We start from the raw sequence: 16168 nt of genomic DNA on the forward strand, positions 1-16168 counted from the left end.
TGTTACTCTGTTATTTGTCAAAGCACATTTGCTTTTGTATAATTTGCCCTTTTGTTAATACCATATTATGCTGCTTTTCATAGCTTCTTTTTAATGTTTAGATTATTTGAGTGATTTAAAAACTACAGGTAGTAGGTCCTGCGTTTTTATATCTTAAAATTTGAATGTGCAGTGAAGTGTTTCATCTACAGATTTACCCACTTGGAACGTTTTCTTTTCATATGGTAAAGAGGCCTACGACAATATTTGAATGGTGGAGGGATAATTTGCCTTAGAGTTTAAACTTGGACGGCGTGAATGGTATGTATGCGTACTGTGTACTAAAGAGAAGGGGACAGCAGCACAGCTTAATGGGCTGTCACATCCCTCAGTGCACACCTCAACACACTGACCCACTTTGGCTCTATGACTTTGGCGCATCTGCGGCATGCTTTTGAAACGCATCAAGCCCCACTTCTGCTAGGCAGAGCAGAAAGCACATGTCTGTACTGAGCATGTAGACCGTGACGAAGAAGAGGTACTGCAGTTTTTATCATAAAGCACAGCGGAGGAGAAAAAGACTTGTTTTCAAATGACTGTGCGCTTCAGAGGAAATGCTTCCATTATTGTTTGCTTGCTAACAAGACCTCACTTAGAGGGAGACACACACACACACACACACACACTTAATGTTTAATAGTGAGAACAGATTGAGAAGCAATGCTTGGCCTGCAGGACTGTTGGGTGTCAAAGAAAAGGCCTTTAGTTCTTTAGATGGAGACTGGCAGGGTTGGCTCAGTGTTTCTGTTAACACTAAATGCGACACAAGTCTCGTGTGATCCTTTATTCAGTCTCACAGCTTGTGACCTTTCCTCGATCACACAGATCTGTGTTGGTCCTGTACATACCCATTGTGCTCATTTCCAACTCCCTCTTTTTATTCTTGGACTTCACTGGAGTAGCTTTACATGATTGTTCTAAAGAACTTTTTTTGTTTTGTTTTTTTAAATTTAAATCTTACCTTGAGTGCCCCCCCCCCCCTCCCAGTTTATCCGTCGTCTGAAACGAGCCTTTTTAGCCCTGTTCCTATGATAGTTTGCACCTTCCTTTCTTCTTCTTATTGTAAGCATACATACAACATACAACAAAAGTAAATAGGACACATATGTGAGTCAACTCTCTGCATGGAGTATTTTAATGCCAGGTGTTTACTGTTTCCATGATGCTGGGCCATCTGGGATGCACTGCTACAGATTTGTCATGGGTGTCTTACACAAAACATCTTACATCTAGAGCAGTTCCATGGGTGTACTGAGTTACAGCCACCCCTATGTATATATCATATTTTCGCCAGATTAAGATGTGGAACTTTCCGTGCTTCTAACGAATGAATGACTAAAATAATCTGATTACCAATAGTTGATAAATTTTCGTTTCTCTCTCCACTCCCACAAACTATCACGTGCAGCGCAAACCCTCAGATTTATTTATCTTAGTGTGTGTTTGCATTTCTTACTAATCAGTGCTTCCAGATTGAATATATAATGCTGCCATAAAATAAGGTTGTGGTGAGGATTAAAAGGACAGGAGATGAGCAGTTTAAGCAGGACCTAGGACATGTCAAATGGAGGTCATGGAAGACCTGTTTTCATGGCTGCTGGAGGTAGGAATGTAAAAGGTCAGTGCACGATGTGGAATGCGTTGTCACGTGCACAGATACGCTGGCATGTGCATGATGACAACACACACAAAAACACTCGCTAATACGCATTATGCCCTTCAGTACTGAGGCAGCCTGGGCCTTTTGTGTGTGAACTGCAGTATGTGAATGTCAGAAGGTAGTCTGGAATTCAGTGAATACAAGGAGGGAGAGGCAGCCAATTCACAGAGCAAAGTCTGATTGAACGCCACTTGCTATGCAGTCTTATGAGTCACATTTAGCTTAACGACACGTCCTCTCCTGCAAGCTCCAACACGAGTAGTTCTACTTTCTGTCACTTGTCCTCTTCTTATTCCAGTCGTGCCCTCTGCAAGGCTTGATGTTGAGATGTCAGCCCGTCTTGTTCCCAGACACACACCTGTACCTTATTAGTGCGCACATGTTTTTCTGCCAGCTGACATTATAAACATTCCCTGGGCTTGAACCTCAGAAAGCCCAGCATTATGACACGCCTATGTGGAAATGTGCTGTGTCACCAAACACAGCACATTTCAGCTCAGCTGACTGTCAGGTGTGGCAGACACAAGGACATTTAAATCAGGAGCACCAGCTAGTTGGGATTGGATAGGGTAAGGCAATGAGTCAGAAGTGATTGTTAATAGCGGTACGTGTGGATGTCGGAAGAAGCTGTAAAACTAGATGTAAACTAGCTAGGATGGTTATGGTTAAGGAGTTCTAACAGAACAAAATGAGTGACAGAAGATGAGCAGAAACCTGTTATCAGAGGCTGTTTACACTGCTCTGTGTTGATAACACTTTGACTATAACACGCCGAGGACAGATGTGAGCGCTTGTTAAAGCTGTGTACACAGATGCTATTTCTGTCTTCCTAGCACAGAGATGTTTGTATGTATTTATTTATTTTTATATTTAACGGGCTGTGTGAAGCAGGGGGGAAAAACGAAACCCAAGTGAGACAAACATTCATTGTCTTATTTATTTGATTTTATGTATTTATTTGGGGTCATGTCTTTATAGGCTTATGTTAGCCAAAGTTTGAAGTTTATTTTGGATTGTGGAAATCTTAATGTAGTGTCAGGGAAAGGTAACAAACAGAAATATTGACTATCGTTATAACCTGGAGGGAATAGGAGATATACCATGCTCCAGTCTAGCACAAGCTTTTATTCCTTATCGTAGTGAGACACCTACTGGCTGATGTGAGTTATGGAAAGAGTCTGGAGGCACCGAGGGAGACAGGATTTCCACTGCGTGGGTTTTTACTCATGTTCAGAACAATAATGGTGCTTTTTGTTCTTTCCCCCTTATTTCTTTTGTTCCTGTCATTCACACACAGACAGCAGAGACCAGCCTTGGAGAACGATAAAACTCGATAGACAGACGAAAACAGAACAACAGCCTAACTTCACTTAAAGCATTATGTACATCTGACACCCATCTGGTAAGTGTGGCTTTTTTTTTTTTTTTCTTTAAAGAATGTCTAGCTTTTTACGTTGCCTGAGGATCAACTTGATTTTTTATTTTATTAAGTCTATGAGAACATAGATTGATGCTTAACCTCACAAGTGATACTTTTAATAAATGTCTAATTTGAACCTAGATAAAAGGACAACACACACATCGGTATTGGGCCAGGAAATAAGATAATTACAGATGTAGTATTTTTATATACAGCAGACTCAGACTTGTAAACACAAGCCAGCTATTGCTTCCTGTAGGATTATGCACTTTGTCAAACAATGTGAGGATAGTTTACATGATATGCCGGCGTTTGCCGGTATATCTGTCTTGTCTTGTCTTGTCTCGGCAGAACTGTATAAGGAAGTTAATGGAACAGGCCACTTGATGAAAAGACAAACAAGTAGGCAGTCAGGCGCTTACACACCTGCAGGCCTCTGCTGGCCTTTGGTATTCTGAGCAGCTCCTTATTTTTCATTATTGCTTCTCAGTGTGCTTTTGGCTAATAATGGTCTCCAAGGTGTTTTCAGTGCTGAGCAGACAAGAATATTAAATTGTGCTAGAATATTAATAATATATCACTGTGATGTACGAGGATTAGATTGTCTCCAGTTCAATATTTACAATTCATCTTATTATTATTATTATTATTATTATTAAATGCTTGAATACCCCCCCCCCCCCCCCCCCCACACACACACGTTTACATAGTTCTGTAGGTTGAAAATAAAAGTGTAGAATGGTTTTAAGACTTTAGAACAATGTATAGATAAAACAACAGCAAAGACAAATGTTTGGTAGCAAATCTGGCCTGGATGGAAGCCAGTGAATCGGTCGGGTAAGCTGTTTACACTCACGGACCACAAGCCCCTTTCACAGAAGATCTTTTCCTAATGCTCACCTTAAGCTCCTTCTGTCCTGTCTTTCCTCAAGCGTAGTAAAGGCAGACTATAAATGTGCACATCCATATGGTGTGCACAGGCATTCTGGACCAATAGCTGAACCTCACAATCGTTTAACCAGCATTTCTTTACATCATAACTAATTTCGAGAGGGTACATTTTTCCTTGTAGTTGCGACAGTATGTCTAAATCAACCCATTTCAACCAGTAGATGGTGCTCTGTTTGCAAGAGGAGCAGTTTGAATGCTGCTATTAATGATCAGCATATCGTGCGCAATTTACTCACGGTCATATATTTTGTATGTGATTTCTGTCAGAGGGCCGGGCGGGCTTTGCTGTAGCTGAGGATGATGAATGGTCTCTTGCATTAGAGCTAGATGGTGTGGTGGGAATGATGGACCTCCCTAATGGCCAATCCAGTATCTCCACCAGTGCTGCCACAGTCTCTGAGGTAAGGCCTCATCCACGTCAGTGTTTTAAAATGCAGCCTGTGTGTACCTTAACTATGAAAGGTTTTCGTGTATAATTATTATATATTAGTATTAGTCAGCTGACATATTAAATAATTACATTTTAATATATTATGTTTAGTTTTTCTTGGTGTTCATTTTACAAATCTCAAAACCTTACCATCATCACCACTCTTTTTCATTTGGTAATCCAATTCTCAGAAGCCCAGCCATCAGTTTGTGTGTGTGTTTCTGTGTGTGTGACTTCCAGAAGAGCAGCAGCTCAGAATCTCTCAGTGATAAGGCATCTTCAGAGCTGAAGAAGAGTTTTGACGCAGTTGTGTTCGATGTGCTGAAGGTCACTCCCGAGGAATATGCAGTAAGTGTTTCTGTCGCAGTCTCTTTTCTGATTAACCTGCATAAATGAGGGGTTATAAACGTGCATATAAGCAAAAATACGATGTGCTGACTTAAGACTGGAGGAGATGGGGTGATGGAGGGGGAAATGGGGTCAGAGTTTGCATCAGTAATAATTGATGATGTCTGGCAGTGACAAGCAGCTGCTGACAGTTCCCACAGCTGCCTCTGCCCCATTTTCAGTGACTTTTCAGTGTCATCTTTGGAAAAATAATAATAACTCAGAACAATGTCACATTTTTGTCGAACTAGCTTTACCTTACAGGATATTCACATGAAAAGAACATAATCTTTTGAACGTTTGCAAGCTTTTTTTAAATATGTCTTTTTTTTAAATACTTGTGCTTGTCTTGTTGTGTCCCATTCCACCACAAGAGGTCACTCTTGGTCTTATTTAATCAATCCCTGATTTATTAATGTCTTTCAAGGTGGTGTCAGGTAAGTAAAGGAGTCTTAGGAGTAATGGGTTGTGCATTATCACAAGCCCAATTTAAAAAACAAAACAAAACAAGAAAAAGCAGCATTTCAGTTGTTGAATTGTTATTACATCAACTTTCTTTATGGCAACATGGAATTTAGAGGAATTGTGACAAACGTTAGTTTGTATAAATATTTCAATTTGAGCAAAGTATATCTAACAGGTGCCTTTTTGCTCTCCTTCAGGGCCAGATTACACTCATGGATGCTCCTGTGTTCAAAGCCATCCAGCCAGAGGTGAGCAGTTAATGTGGAGAGGAAAAAAGATGTTAACGGAATGACAATTATTTAAACTGAGTGGGAGGACTCAAGGGAGCTTTTTGCTTTACTGATGAGCAACTCTCAGTCCTTTGGGGCATTTGAAATCTTTAAAAACGTTTTCACATATATATTGTTGAAAATGTAAGACTGCACTCTCTGTCAGCAATTTAATTTAAGCAAATTTGTGGCACTGTGCACGTTAGCTAACTTGGGTTAAGCGTCAGGCTTACTTGGCTTTTATAACTTCAGAAGCCACTTGGGTACCTTGTTCAACAAATGAACTTGTGCCCTTTGTTGATTATAATAAATAGCTTAATCTTAGACTTAAGCATTGTCATATTTGGTTTCTGACATTCACTTAGTTTAGAATAGCAATTTGAAAAAAGGTGCATCAAAACTAGCAGTGGCCATTTAAGTGAAAAGTGAAGACAGCAGTAGGTTTCTAAGAGGGGTGTAGCAGCTGGATCGGTTGTATTCAAAGCCAACCAAAATGAGTACACAAATGCAACATGAATGTGCTAATTTTGTTCACTGAAAGATAGAAATATTACTTCATCGCAGATAGATAGAGCTCAGTGAGTTAAAAACACTGTAGTAGTGACCTCTTAACTGCTTCTTAGGGAGAGAGGCCGGTATTTAACCAGTATTTCTAGTGGATGACTGGAAAAAAGTAGTCTACTAACAAATCCAAGAGATTCGTGCCATGAACTGAAGGGTGTGTATAAAGAGATGACTGAGATAAAGAAAAAGACTATTTATTAAACCCGTGATAAAAAGGCTAGTCATAATATTCTAATTTGTCGATATTTTTTGCCTAATTTGGAGTCGGACACTTGGCCAGTGTGCAGTCAGTAGGGATGGGTATTGATAAGACTTTCACGATTCAGATTCCATTTTCGATTCTGTTTAACGATTCGATTCTTTATCGATTCTCTTATCAATTCTTATTTTTAAAAAGGAGAACACTAAGGTCGATAAGCTTAGAACTTTGTTTTATATCTTCTCTTTGAACAAGATAGAAATTTAGGAGTAACATGGCCTTACAAACCCAACAGTGAGATCTTAAGAGATCCAGCCTACGGCTCTTCAATGGGGTGTCACAGGGTCCCCGGGGAAAAAATTGTAAATGTAAAATAATAAAATATTCTTTTGTAGCAATAACAAAGTATAACATAAATTATTTTGTAGCAATTACACAAGAATATCCAGTAATCTCCCTACAATTAAACACATTCACTTACTGAAAATCGGGGGCATCTGCTGTGGTAAATGGGTGCAAGCCTTTGACCACAAACTTAGTCACTGCTCGGTGACATTCGTCTATCTTGGCCTGAAAGGAGACGCTAACGGTAGACTGCAGCGAGAACTGCCAGCATCTGAGGCAGCCAGACTCTGTCTCTCTCATCATGGTCACCTAAATGCACAGTAATGGCAGGTTTTGTAATAAGGCAGATCGCGCTAACATAATATACACTCTTAGTGATTATTTACCTGCCGCATTAACGGGAGAGGACGTGCAAACGTTACCGCTGCTGGGTTGAGATTCACGAGTCCGGAGCAGAATTAAAAACACGACATTCATTTAAGGTCATCGTGTGTTTTGTGATATTGCAAGTTGCCCTGTTGTCATCCGTTCTCGTGAAGTATAACCAAACTTTTGAGCGTTTGAGCCGCCATGTTTCCTGCCAGGTAAATGACGCTCCGCAACGTGGTGACGTCATTTGGGGCGACTGGAATCGATGAGGGAATAGTTTGCAAAAATGGCAAACAATTCCAAGGAATTGAAACAGTGGGAACCGGTTCTCAACAAGAACCGGTTTTCGATGCCCATCCCTAGCAGTCAGTGTATTCCAAGGAGCAGCGGTATTCCTGTCATCAGTCATGCTCCTGCCTCTGGTTTGCATTTTCATGTTGTTTGGGGTTACTGGCCTGCTGCAATATCAGTCCCTCTCTACAAAAATAGATCCAGGGAGTGCTGATTGTCATGGGCTTTCCTCCACAGTTGCCTGACCACAAACTTGTTGAAATTTTATGGAGCACTTAAACTCAGACTGCCAAGTGCTTTGGGTCATGGTCAGATCATGCTGGGATGACATGGGTTATTAGATTTTGTGCAAACTTGAATCCATGTAAGTTCAAGTGCAAACTGTCATCGAGGAGAAGGGGACAGAGCAAATCTGAACTCGGTGTACATTTTTAGAAACATTTTAAAGCGTATTATTTGTCACGATAAACCGATTAATAAATTAAAAATGAACGTAGGAAATTGCGGTTGTGGCCAAGGTAACTTCTTTGTACATACGAAGTTTCTCCATTGGTGCCCCCAGACTTTTAAACCACATTATACATTAGGAATTCCCCCTTGCCATGTTTTTCCTTTCCCCTTTCATACATAGGGTACATGTGGTTTATGTCTAACTGTCATGTTTTGCGATAGTAAGCCACTGTGATCACAGCTCCCACGCTTTGTCATATGTCAGTTATGCGAAAAAAGGCCATCTGTATCTCACGTATTCTTGCACACCATTTCTGTTGTGAATGTTAGACCTCATGATTTGCCCCTGTTGGCTGTCAGGCCCTTTCCTGACAGACATGGATAACCTATGTTTAAGGTTGACCGCAGTGATCTTATAAAAACTGCATACAGACCACAAGCACATTGTAACGTGGCTTAGTCTGACTCCTGCTGTGACATATGTGCAACATTTGCATTTCTAACAGCTCATAACCTTTCTGGCCTGACATCAAGCCACGTTTTAATGAATTAGGCTTCATATAGTACAACATGCCCTTTTGAGTCTTGCAAATAGTTTGTGTTTGAGCAGTGGAAAAAGGGGAAAAGAACAGACGGAAGTTCCTTAGTAGCAGCAGGCTTTGTCTGTCGTGTTTGGTTTGTTGTGAAGTACTTTGCAGACTGACGTGAAGTGGGAACGAAGGGAAAGTGAACTAGAGGAGGCATTTGGAAAGGAGCCACTGCCCTGATTGAAGAGGCGTGCTGAGAGGGTGATGAATGCCGTAGTGTACCGTATGTAGAGTGACCCAGCAGGATCTTGGCAGGTGGTAGAGTGGACTGGTAAGGCTTTTTATGCTCTCACTGTGCTTTTGTTTCAGGAAACTTGCTGAAAAAAAAAAGCACATGTCCAAGCTTGAACAGAACTGAGAGTTTCCAGTGCTGTCAACCTTCCTTCCCCTCCTCACAGACACATGATGGAGGGGAAAAAAAACCAAGCGTGTGTGTTCAGGCACTCCTGCCAATTCGCTCTGTTCACTGGCCAAATGGGAAACTGTTAAATTACTTTTTTTTTTCTTAAGTTGTGTAATCTTGCCTCCCCCCCCCCCCCCCCCCCCCCCAAACCTACGCTCCTCAAAAAATGAAAGGAAAAGTTTTTTAATCGATGTATAGCATGAACTCGATTAAACATCTGGGATATTGATCTGGTCAGTTAAGTAGCAGAGGGGGTTGTTAATCTGTTTCAACTGTTTTAGTGTTAATGAAATTAACAACAGGTCCACTAGACACGGGTGGAGGCCACTATCATTTTTTTCCCTTCTCATCTATTCTGAGTATTCGCTAGTTTTGCATTTGGCTAAAGTCAGTGTCACGAGGTGCTCAGGTACTCCAGCCCAGAGGACGGCACATCAATATTTAGTTTATCGCCAGAAGGTTTGCCGTGTCTCCTAGCACGATCTCAAGAGCATGGAGAGAGGCATTTATTCTAGGAGAGCTGGACAGGGCTGTAGAAGGTCAAAACCCATCAGTGGGACTTTGTTCAATGGGGAACAGGATGAGCTCTATAAAATGACCTCTAGCAGGGCACTAGCATGCTGTACATGCCCGTCTGCACTAATTGCTGGATCTCATCTGCCTTTAAGCTTAAATTTCCTTTTGAGGAACAGGACAGAGTTGCAAAGAGCCAAATTTGGCGAGCGATGACTCAATACTCTGTGCCAGTGCGTGACGGCTTAATGACCTATGCCACAATTCCAGTACTTTGGAGTAAAGGTTCTACCTGAAATGTCTCAGGATGTAGATTCCGAAAACGGCTGTTTACATTCTGGTTCGTAACCACAGACCCAGCTCTCTTATCTCATCATCCGTCATCACAAGTGATTCTCAGTGGGTCAGTTTGACCCAGCCCTCCCTTTAACTCGATGTTTTCTCTTTGGGCAAGTTCAATGGAAATGTGCACTTGGTGATGATTGTGTTCCAGGGAGAGAACTAAACTTAGCAGAAGCATCTGAAGTTGTATCGATGTGCAGAAGGAAATTACTTTAAATGGTGCATTTAAAGCAAAATGCTTTGATTTCATTTTTTTTATTTAATTTCCTATAGATGTCTTTATGGCAGTTTTACATTAGATAATCCAAGCTTGTCCAATAGCAGTTTCATGGTTGAGCTGCTCTGTTCTTCCAGTCCTGCACTTTAACTAATAACTTCCCTAACTACATTAAATTGGCTGAAATGACCATAAAGTAGCTGTGCCTTGACCTTTTGGTGTTTGTGTTCTAGCTTTTTGGCTTTCCTCTCTCCATAAACACATCATAACATAATAATGTGAGAGCTTGTGTGAGACAGTAGGCCACAGAGAGAAACTTGCATGCATACATGACACACAAGCAGATATTCTGGCATGACCTTGCAATATTTGCCCCAGACAATATTATAGTAGAACAGAGCTTCTCAGTAATTTGTGTATTTCGGTCATGACTTGAAACATATGTATGGAGAGGAGCCTGAGAGGTCTAGCCAAGTTATCTGGATGAAGAAGAAAAGATAAGTCTGTCACAATAGCTATAAAAGATTACACGGGACCCGTGGATGGTGTGGAGAGATGCTATAATGTCTGGCCAGCCACTTTGAACAGGAAACGGAGTTTATTCTATTTATCTTTTGATTGGAAAAGCAGCGTGAGCGTCAGGTTTAAGAGATCAGAGTATAACATGTCTGTCCTTCACAGCAAACACAGAATCTAAACACATCTGCTTCTTATGATGCGTAAGTGACAGCTCATAAACCTCTGCCAGACCTGAGGGTTGTTGTAATTTACTTCCACTACGTAATGGACCCTCATCAATGCAGTACAAAGAGAAATTAACAGAGCTTGAGAGCATTGTCAGTGTCTTTGCGCTCAGTTTGGAGCACTAGTATAAATAATGGAAACACCAGAAGATATTTATTTTTTTCGATGGTAAAATAATCTATACTGCAGACCAGACTGAGCTACAACCCCCCCAATGAATTTCTGTTATGTTCCTTGGCTGTTGGTTTGCCATTAAAATGACAAGATGGATCACAGAGAGAGCGGGAGGAATGGATGTGGGGGTCTTGTTGCAAATCTTTTTCTCTCATTTGAACTTACAAAGTATTAACTACTAATGGATTTTAGCATTGGCTGGTGTTTATTGTTTGAGCTGCTTGCTATAGTATGGTTGATCAGCTGACAAAAGGGGAAAAAGTAAAATAAAAAAGGTAAAGGTGAAATAAAGCGACAGCGGCTGACTTTTTCACCCTTCCTTTTCTCAGTTTTTCAGTCCCAGCAGGGTATTTCTAATTTCATAATCAGGTCTCCAGCTGGATATTATGAAATCAAAGCTGCGGGGGAAAAAGTAGTTGAGTGATGCAGAGGGGATTGAGAGGGAGAGGGTAGCCTTTTTGTTTTTAACACACAGTCATGACAACAGCCAAGTACGTAATTTTGTGGCTTCGGCTGGCAGGTTTTGCTCCAATTCTCAGGGAACTATCAGATTGCATTTTACGTACCGCTGAAAAGTATGTCAGATCCTCACGTCTGAGAACCCAGAGCAGAAATCCTCAGAACAGTCTGACTTGTAGTTGGACGCAAGTTATGTTTGTCTTTCTCAGGCCTATCTTGGCTTAGTCTCTTCCAGCACTGGATGCCAGATAAAGTAACATTTTCTAAAACGTTTTCCCCCCCTTTTGTTGTCCATACAATTACAACTATAAGAGAAGCATCGCGTAAAGGTTTCTGTAGGTCCCTGTAGATCTGCACAGGACTAATGTAGAGATTAAACGTTAATTGCTGCACAACAAACGCCGGGGGAAATCTTTCTTACACTGCAGCCTGTCAGCATGACAATCTGGACATGTTGATCACAGTGAAAGCTGGAGAAAATAATGCTTTGGTTGTAAAGACAGAAGAACCACATGGACAAATTTTCCATTGTCAGAGATGATTTAGTCCAGTTTCACTGCAATATGGTCTTAATTATATTTGATTTTTGTGTAAGCGTATATCATCTTTGACAAATATAGTTGATGTCTTCTTTATAGCAACACGGCTTCTTCTGGTTTGAGTATAATAAACCATAAAATGCGTGTACTGAATTACATAAATAAATGTACTTTTTAGAAAAGTAATTCTTTCCATGGTGTGTGCATAGCCAGGTAATGGGGGCTGCTGCTGCTGGCTTATAGTTCATGTCTATAGTTCATGTCTATCAAGTCTATAGTTCATGACTGTCTGAGATGAATGTCCTTTTTTTTTTTTTTTTTTTGTCTTAAGACCACAGAAACAAAATAGCAATAGAGTCCAGTATCGGCCCTCCTGTCACTTAAACTCTTATCTCTACAGTCTCCTCTCTGCTTTTATCAAGCTTCATTTCAGTTTCACTGCCTCCCCTTTCTCATCTTACTTCTCTTTCCGTTCCGTTTCTCATCTTCATCAGCTCTTCCTTTCTTGGCCTGTGGGCTTTAACTGTTTCCTTGCATCTCGACACAGGTTTCCATTAACAGAGTAGATAAAAGCATTTTTAAAAAAGGAAGTGCTGCGATGGCTCACGCGAGCTCATCGCAAATGGTGGCTAAGCAGCAACTTATCGTTTTATTTAGCTTTTGCTAAACAAACCAAGTCAAACTTTGGTGATTATGAAGATGTATATGGTCTGTTTTTTAAGAAGTTTTAAGATTGTTGTGGCTGATGATGGTGTCTCATTTATTTTAATGTCTTTGGTTGATGGTACCCTTTAAACCACCTCGGCTATTGTTTGTCACTTGTAGGTCATATAATCAATCGTTCAGCCAGAGGTGACATCAGATTTCTTTAACAGCTCTTAGTTTAAGTGTACAGACCCAACAATGTAAATGTATCTGGCTCTTATCAGCTCCACGGGACTGCGCTTTAATGAAAATGCTGCTCAGCCAGACCAGCATGTGGAAACGACAGGCTGTCTGTGGTTTGGCGTAGCAGACGTTTTTTTTTCTTTTTCTTTTACTGCAGAATTTTAAACCCTCTCTTTACCAGAGCTGCTTTGTGAAAGCCCTTCTCCAAACACTCAACTGTTGTCAGAGTTTGTGGTGCCTTAGTGTGAAATGAGGCTATAAAGGACCTAGGAAAAATAAAGGGAATAAAATCCTAATGGCCTAATGGTCTCACATGAGGAAACTGGACTTAAATGATTTCAAACACGGATGGGTGGTTAAATTAGAAGACTGGCCCAGGTGGTTTAGTGATGAAGGTTTAGCACAAGTTGTTTAAATTTTGTCGCCTTCCCGAGTGACGACAAAACACCAACGTCTGTCTGTATGCCCCCTTTTCAGGTGTTCAGCCTACCTGGGTGGGCAAGTGGTGGTTTGAGCACACTAGCGCTACCACTTCCTAACTGTGTGTTTGTTTTAGGAGTCATCACCAAAGTTATGTGGAAGTGAAGGAGAGAAAAATGATTGGCATTTTGTCAGGACACAAGGAAGTAATTATTTGAAAAGGACTGATGTAAAATAAACAATTAAGGCACTATTTTAGCTGTATCCTGTGACGGGGTCGGCACAGTTAAACACACCGGAGTCCCCGCGTGGTCTAATAAAACCTTGTGGGAAGATGCTGTGTTAGGGTTTCTGCAGTGTTTTATTTTACAGCCTCACTGCTGCGCCTGCATCTTTGCTCCATTGCACTCCTTTTTCCTTTACTCGTATCCTCATCCTGACTCAGGCAAAATGGATCCCAAGCATCACCTCGCCCACGCACGAGTGTCTGCTTTTAACATCTGTATTTGATATGTTGTATCTTCGCTCCCACCGGCGGATTCAGCTTGGAGACTCACCGTTGAACGAGCACAGCTTCTCTTTAGAAGTAGACACGGTGATACGGTCCAGTTCAGGGAGCTGCGAGCAGTTGGGTGGAGATTGCTACTTCCAGACAGTCTGACTGCCTCACAGGGGGTATTGTGTGGGGGAGCAGCAGTCTCTTTCAGCTGCTTATATTGTAGCCTAGGTCAGCCATGCTGGCAGGGATTAGCAGGAGAGCTTGCACAACATTTTTCCTACTGTTATGTCAGTGTCCCTGGATTGTGGACAGCCTGCAGGGGCCATACGAGGTCCCGGGTTCCTGTTGCAGTGCAGTGTGTGGTCTCCAGCTTTACCTAATCGCTGAGGACATCAGCTGAAAGCCACACTCACTCTGGCCTGGTATTCAGAAAGAAATGAGTCTTTTAGGAAGGGATTTTCTTTGTTTACCTTCCAAAAATCACATTTTTTTCCCTTTCGATAACGTGTACCCTAATTATTTTCCAAAGCAGCTGAAGCTGCTGCTCCTCTTTGTGCTGAAGTGATTAATTGAGAATGTTTTGACAGACAATCAGTGAGCAGCCATTTCAGTTGCCCACATTAAAATTATCCACGATGACAAAAGCCATTCCAGTGCTAATTACATCCTCTTACATGTGTGTTCTGGTATTTTTTTTTTCTTTAACTCAATGGTCTTTACATCAGTACTTTTACATTTTAGTGTCTTTATGTTTTTAAGCTCAGCAAAATACATTGCTTGTGCTTATTTAAATCTTCAGTGTGCAACAAATGCACCTTTGCACCAAAATGTCTTAATTTAAATTGTTACCATTGTTCTGTGCTTTGGTTTTGCCACGGCACAACTGCCATCAGTTGGTTGAAGTGAGCATCAGATTTATTTTTAATGACACAAAAAGAGGAAAAATGACTAGAAAAACAACGATTAGAAGCTAACACTTAAGTTTTTCCTGTTTTGCTACTTTGTTTTTTTTGTCTGGTCCTGACTGTCTTTGCACCCCTTTACGAAGAATCCTTTTAAGTCTTTGATAATATTCATCTGGATTGAGAGGCACACATTTTGCATCAGTTTAAAGAAAACTTGACGTTATTCATTTTACACTCATTTGTTGTCAAAGGCAATTGTTTACAACATTCTGTCCTCATTCTTCACTGAATCCTTGCATGCTCGTTGCTAATACCTTCCTTGAGGTGTTGTTTGTCTGTTATCGAAAGCGGTGAGTTTAGAACATGGATAAGCTTACCAGCAGGTAATTTGTATCCATCAATTTATTGTTCAGGAGACTAATTATTTTTGAAGATCTGGTTGATTTTGTTGAGGATTCAGCCAGCTGTTTTCTCTGCGGGGGAAATTTCAACAATTACTCCTCGTCTAGATGAAAACGTGTATCAGTGGAAAGCGCAGACTTTACTGATGAAGAACACGTTGTTTTGGGCAGCAGTTCATTAATCTGTCCGAACCTTTACCTCGATCTTGTCTTCAGCGGTTTTCCCGTTCTCGTCTGTGTTTCTCTCCTGTTACGTTGTGCTCCCTACCTCTGGTACTCTCCCCACAGTGTGACCCTGACTAGACTGTTAGATACATTGAGTAAAATGCTGGCGTATGCAAAAATAGATCTGTGACTCATTACATAATCTTTATTTCCCCGATTCTGTGATTTCAGGAGCTGTCAAGTTGTGGCTGGAACAAGAAGGAGAAGCACAGCTCTGCTCCAAATGTTGTGGCCTTTACCTGCAGGTTCAACCAGGTGAGACGGGGATCACCATTTACACTTACTGCCCTTTTATTTCAAGTCATTCTAAAGCCTCAACAGAAAAAGAAGGAAAAAAAAGGATGAGAAACAGTCCTGCTCTAAGTTCATAGATTTATGTGTCTTGGCTATCCAGGAATGGAAGGAATAAAGTTCTTCTTTCCATCGCATCCCCTGCTTTCATTCTTCCATGTACCAAATCATCAACCTTGCTTTCCCAGAGGTGGTTGTTTTAAACTGTTTGTCATGGCAGCTCTGTATAGTCCCTTATGTCACCTCCCTGCTATTGACAGAGTTATATATATCATAAATGGTCCCCAGGTGATGCTGCTTTGAGGAAAAGTAGCTTTTTTTTCCCCCTTCATTTTTTCTTGTCCTTGGTTTTTCCTTCTTTCTGGCATTCATGGGGTTTTGCATGTGTGCTTGTAGGAGTGCGTCTGGCTTGATCCCTCAGTGCCCCATGACATCATCAAACAGGAAGTTGTTGGTAATGCTTCAAGGGGTAGCAGTGCCCTTTAATCCACTTCCAGTGTTTTTGCGAAATTCCTCTGGGACCCTCTTTACTGCCCTCCAGTACTAATATGAGATTATCTAACTGGAATGCGTTGCTGTGGAAACTTCTCCATGTATAGCACACCCCAAACAGGGATTCAAGATGTTAGCTGAACACACACACAGCTGCCGGCAGCCAAGGAAAATGAGCTTTTTGGATAATGGGACCTGGACTGGGAGGACAGAGAGTCCCAGAAAGCTCC

The 16168-nt window shown here is 41.2% G+C and overlaps 2 protein-coding genes across 2 annotated transcripts in view; both read left to right on the forward strand.

The window, feature by feature from the left end:
• Positions 1-4468, forward strand: part of coa7 (cytochrome c oxidase assembly factor 7) — a 29302-nt gene extending 24834 nt beyond the window's left edge. The window contains exons 4-5 of the mRNA XM_085152622.1: positions 2997-3101; positions 4338-4468. The gene's annotated coding sequence lies outside the window, so the exon portion shown is untranslated. The remainder of the gene's footprint in view (positions 1-2996; positions 3102-4337) is intronic.
• Positions 4350-16168, forward strand: part of ralgps2 (Ral GEF with PH domain and SH3 binding motif 2) — a 51898-nt gene continuing 40079 nt past the window's right edge. The window contains exons 1-4 of the mRNA XM_085152616.1: positions 4350-4471; positions 4741-4848; positions 5550-5600; positions 15327-15410. Coding sequence (XP_085008742.1) covers positions 4412-4471; positions 4741-4848; positions 5550-5600; positions 15327-15410 — 303 coding nt within the window. The 5' untranslated portion in view covers positions 4350-4411. The remainder of the gene's footprint in view (positions 4472-4740; positions 4849-5549; positions 5601-15326; positions 15411-16168) is intronic.

The sequence above is a fragment of the Neolamprologus multifasciatus genome, chromosome 23 (genome assembly GCF_963576455.1).
Source record: "Neolamprologus multifasciatus chromosome 23, fNeoMul1.2, whole genome shotgun sequence".
NCBI classification, from domain to species: domain Eukaryota; kingdom Metazoa; phylum Chordata; class Actinopteri; order Cichliformes; family Cichlidae; genus Neolamprologus; species Neolamprologus multifasciatus.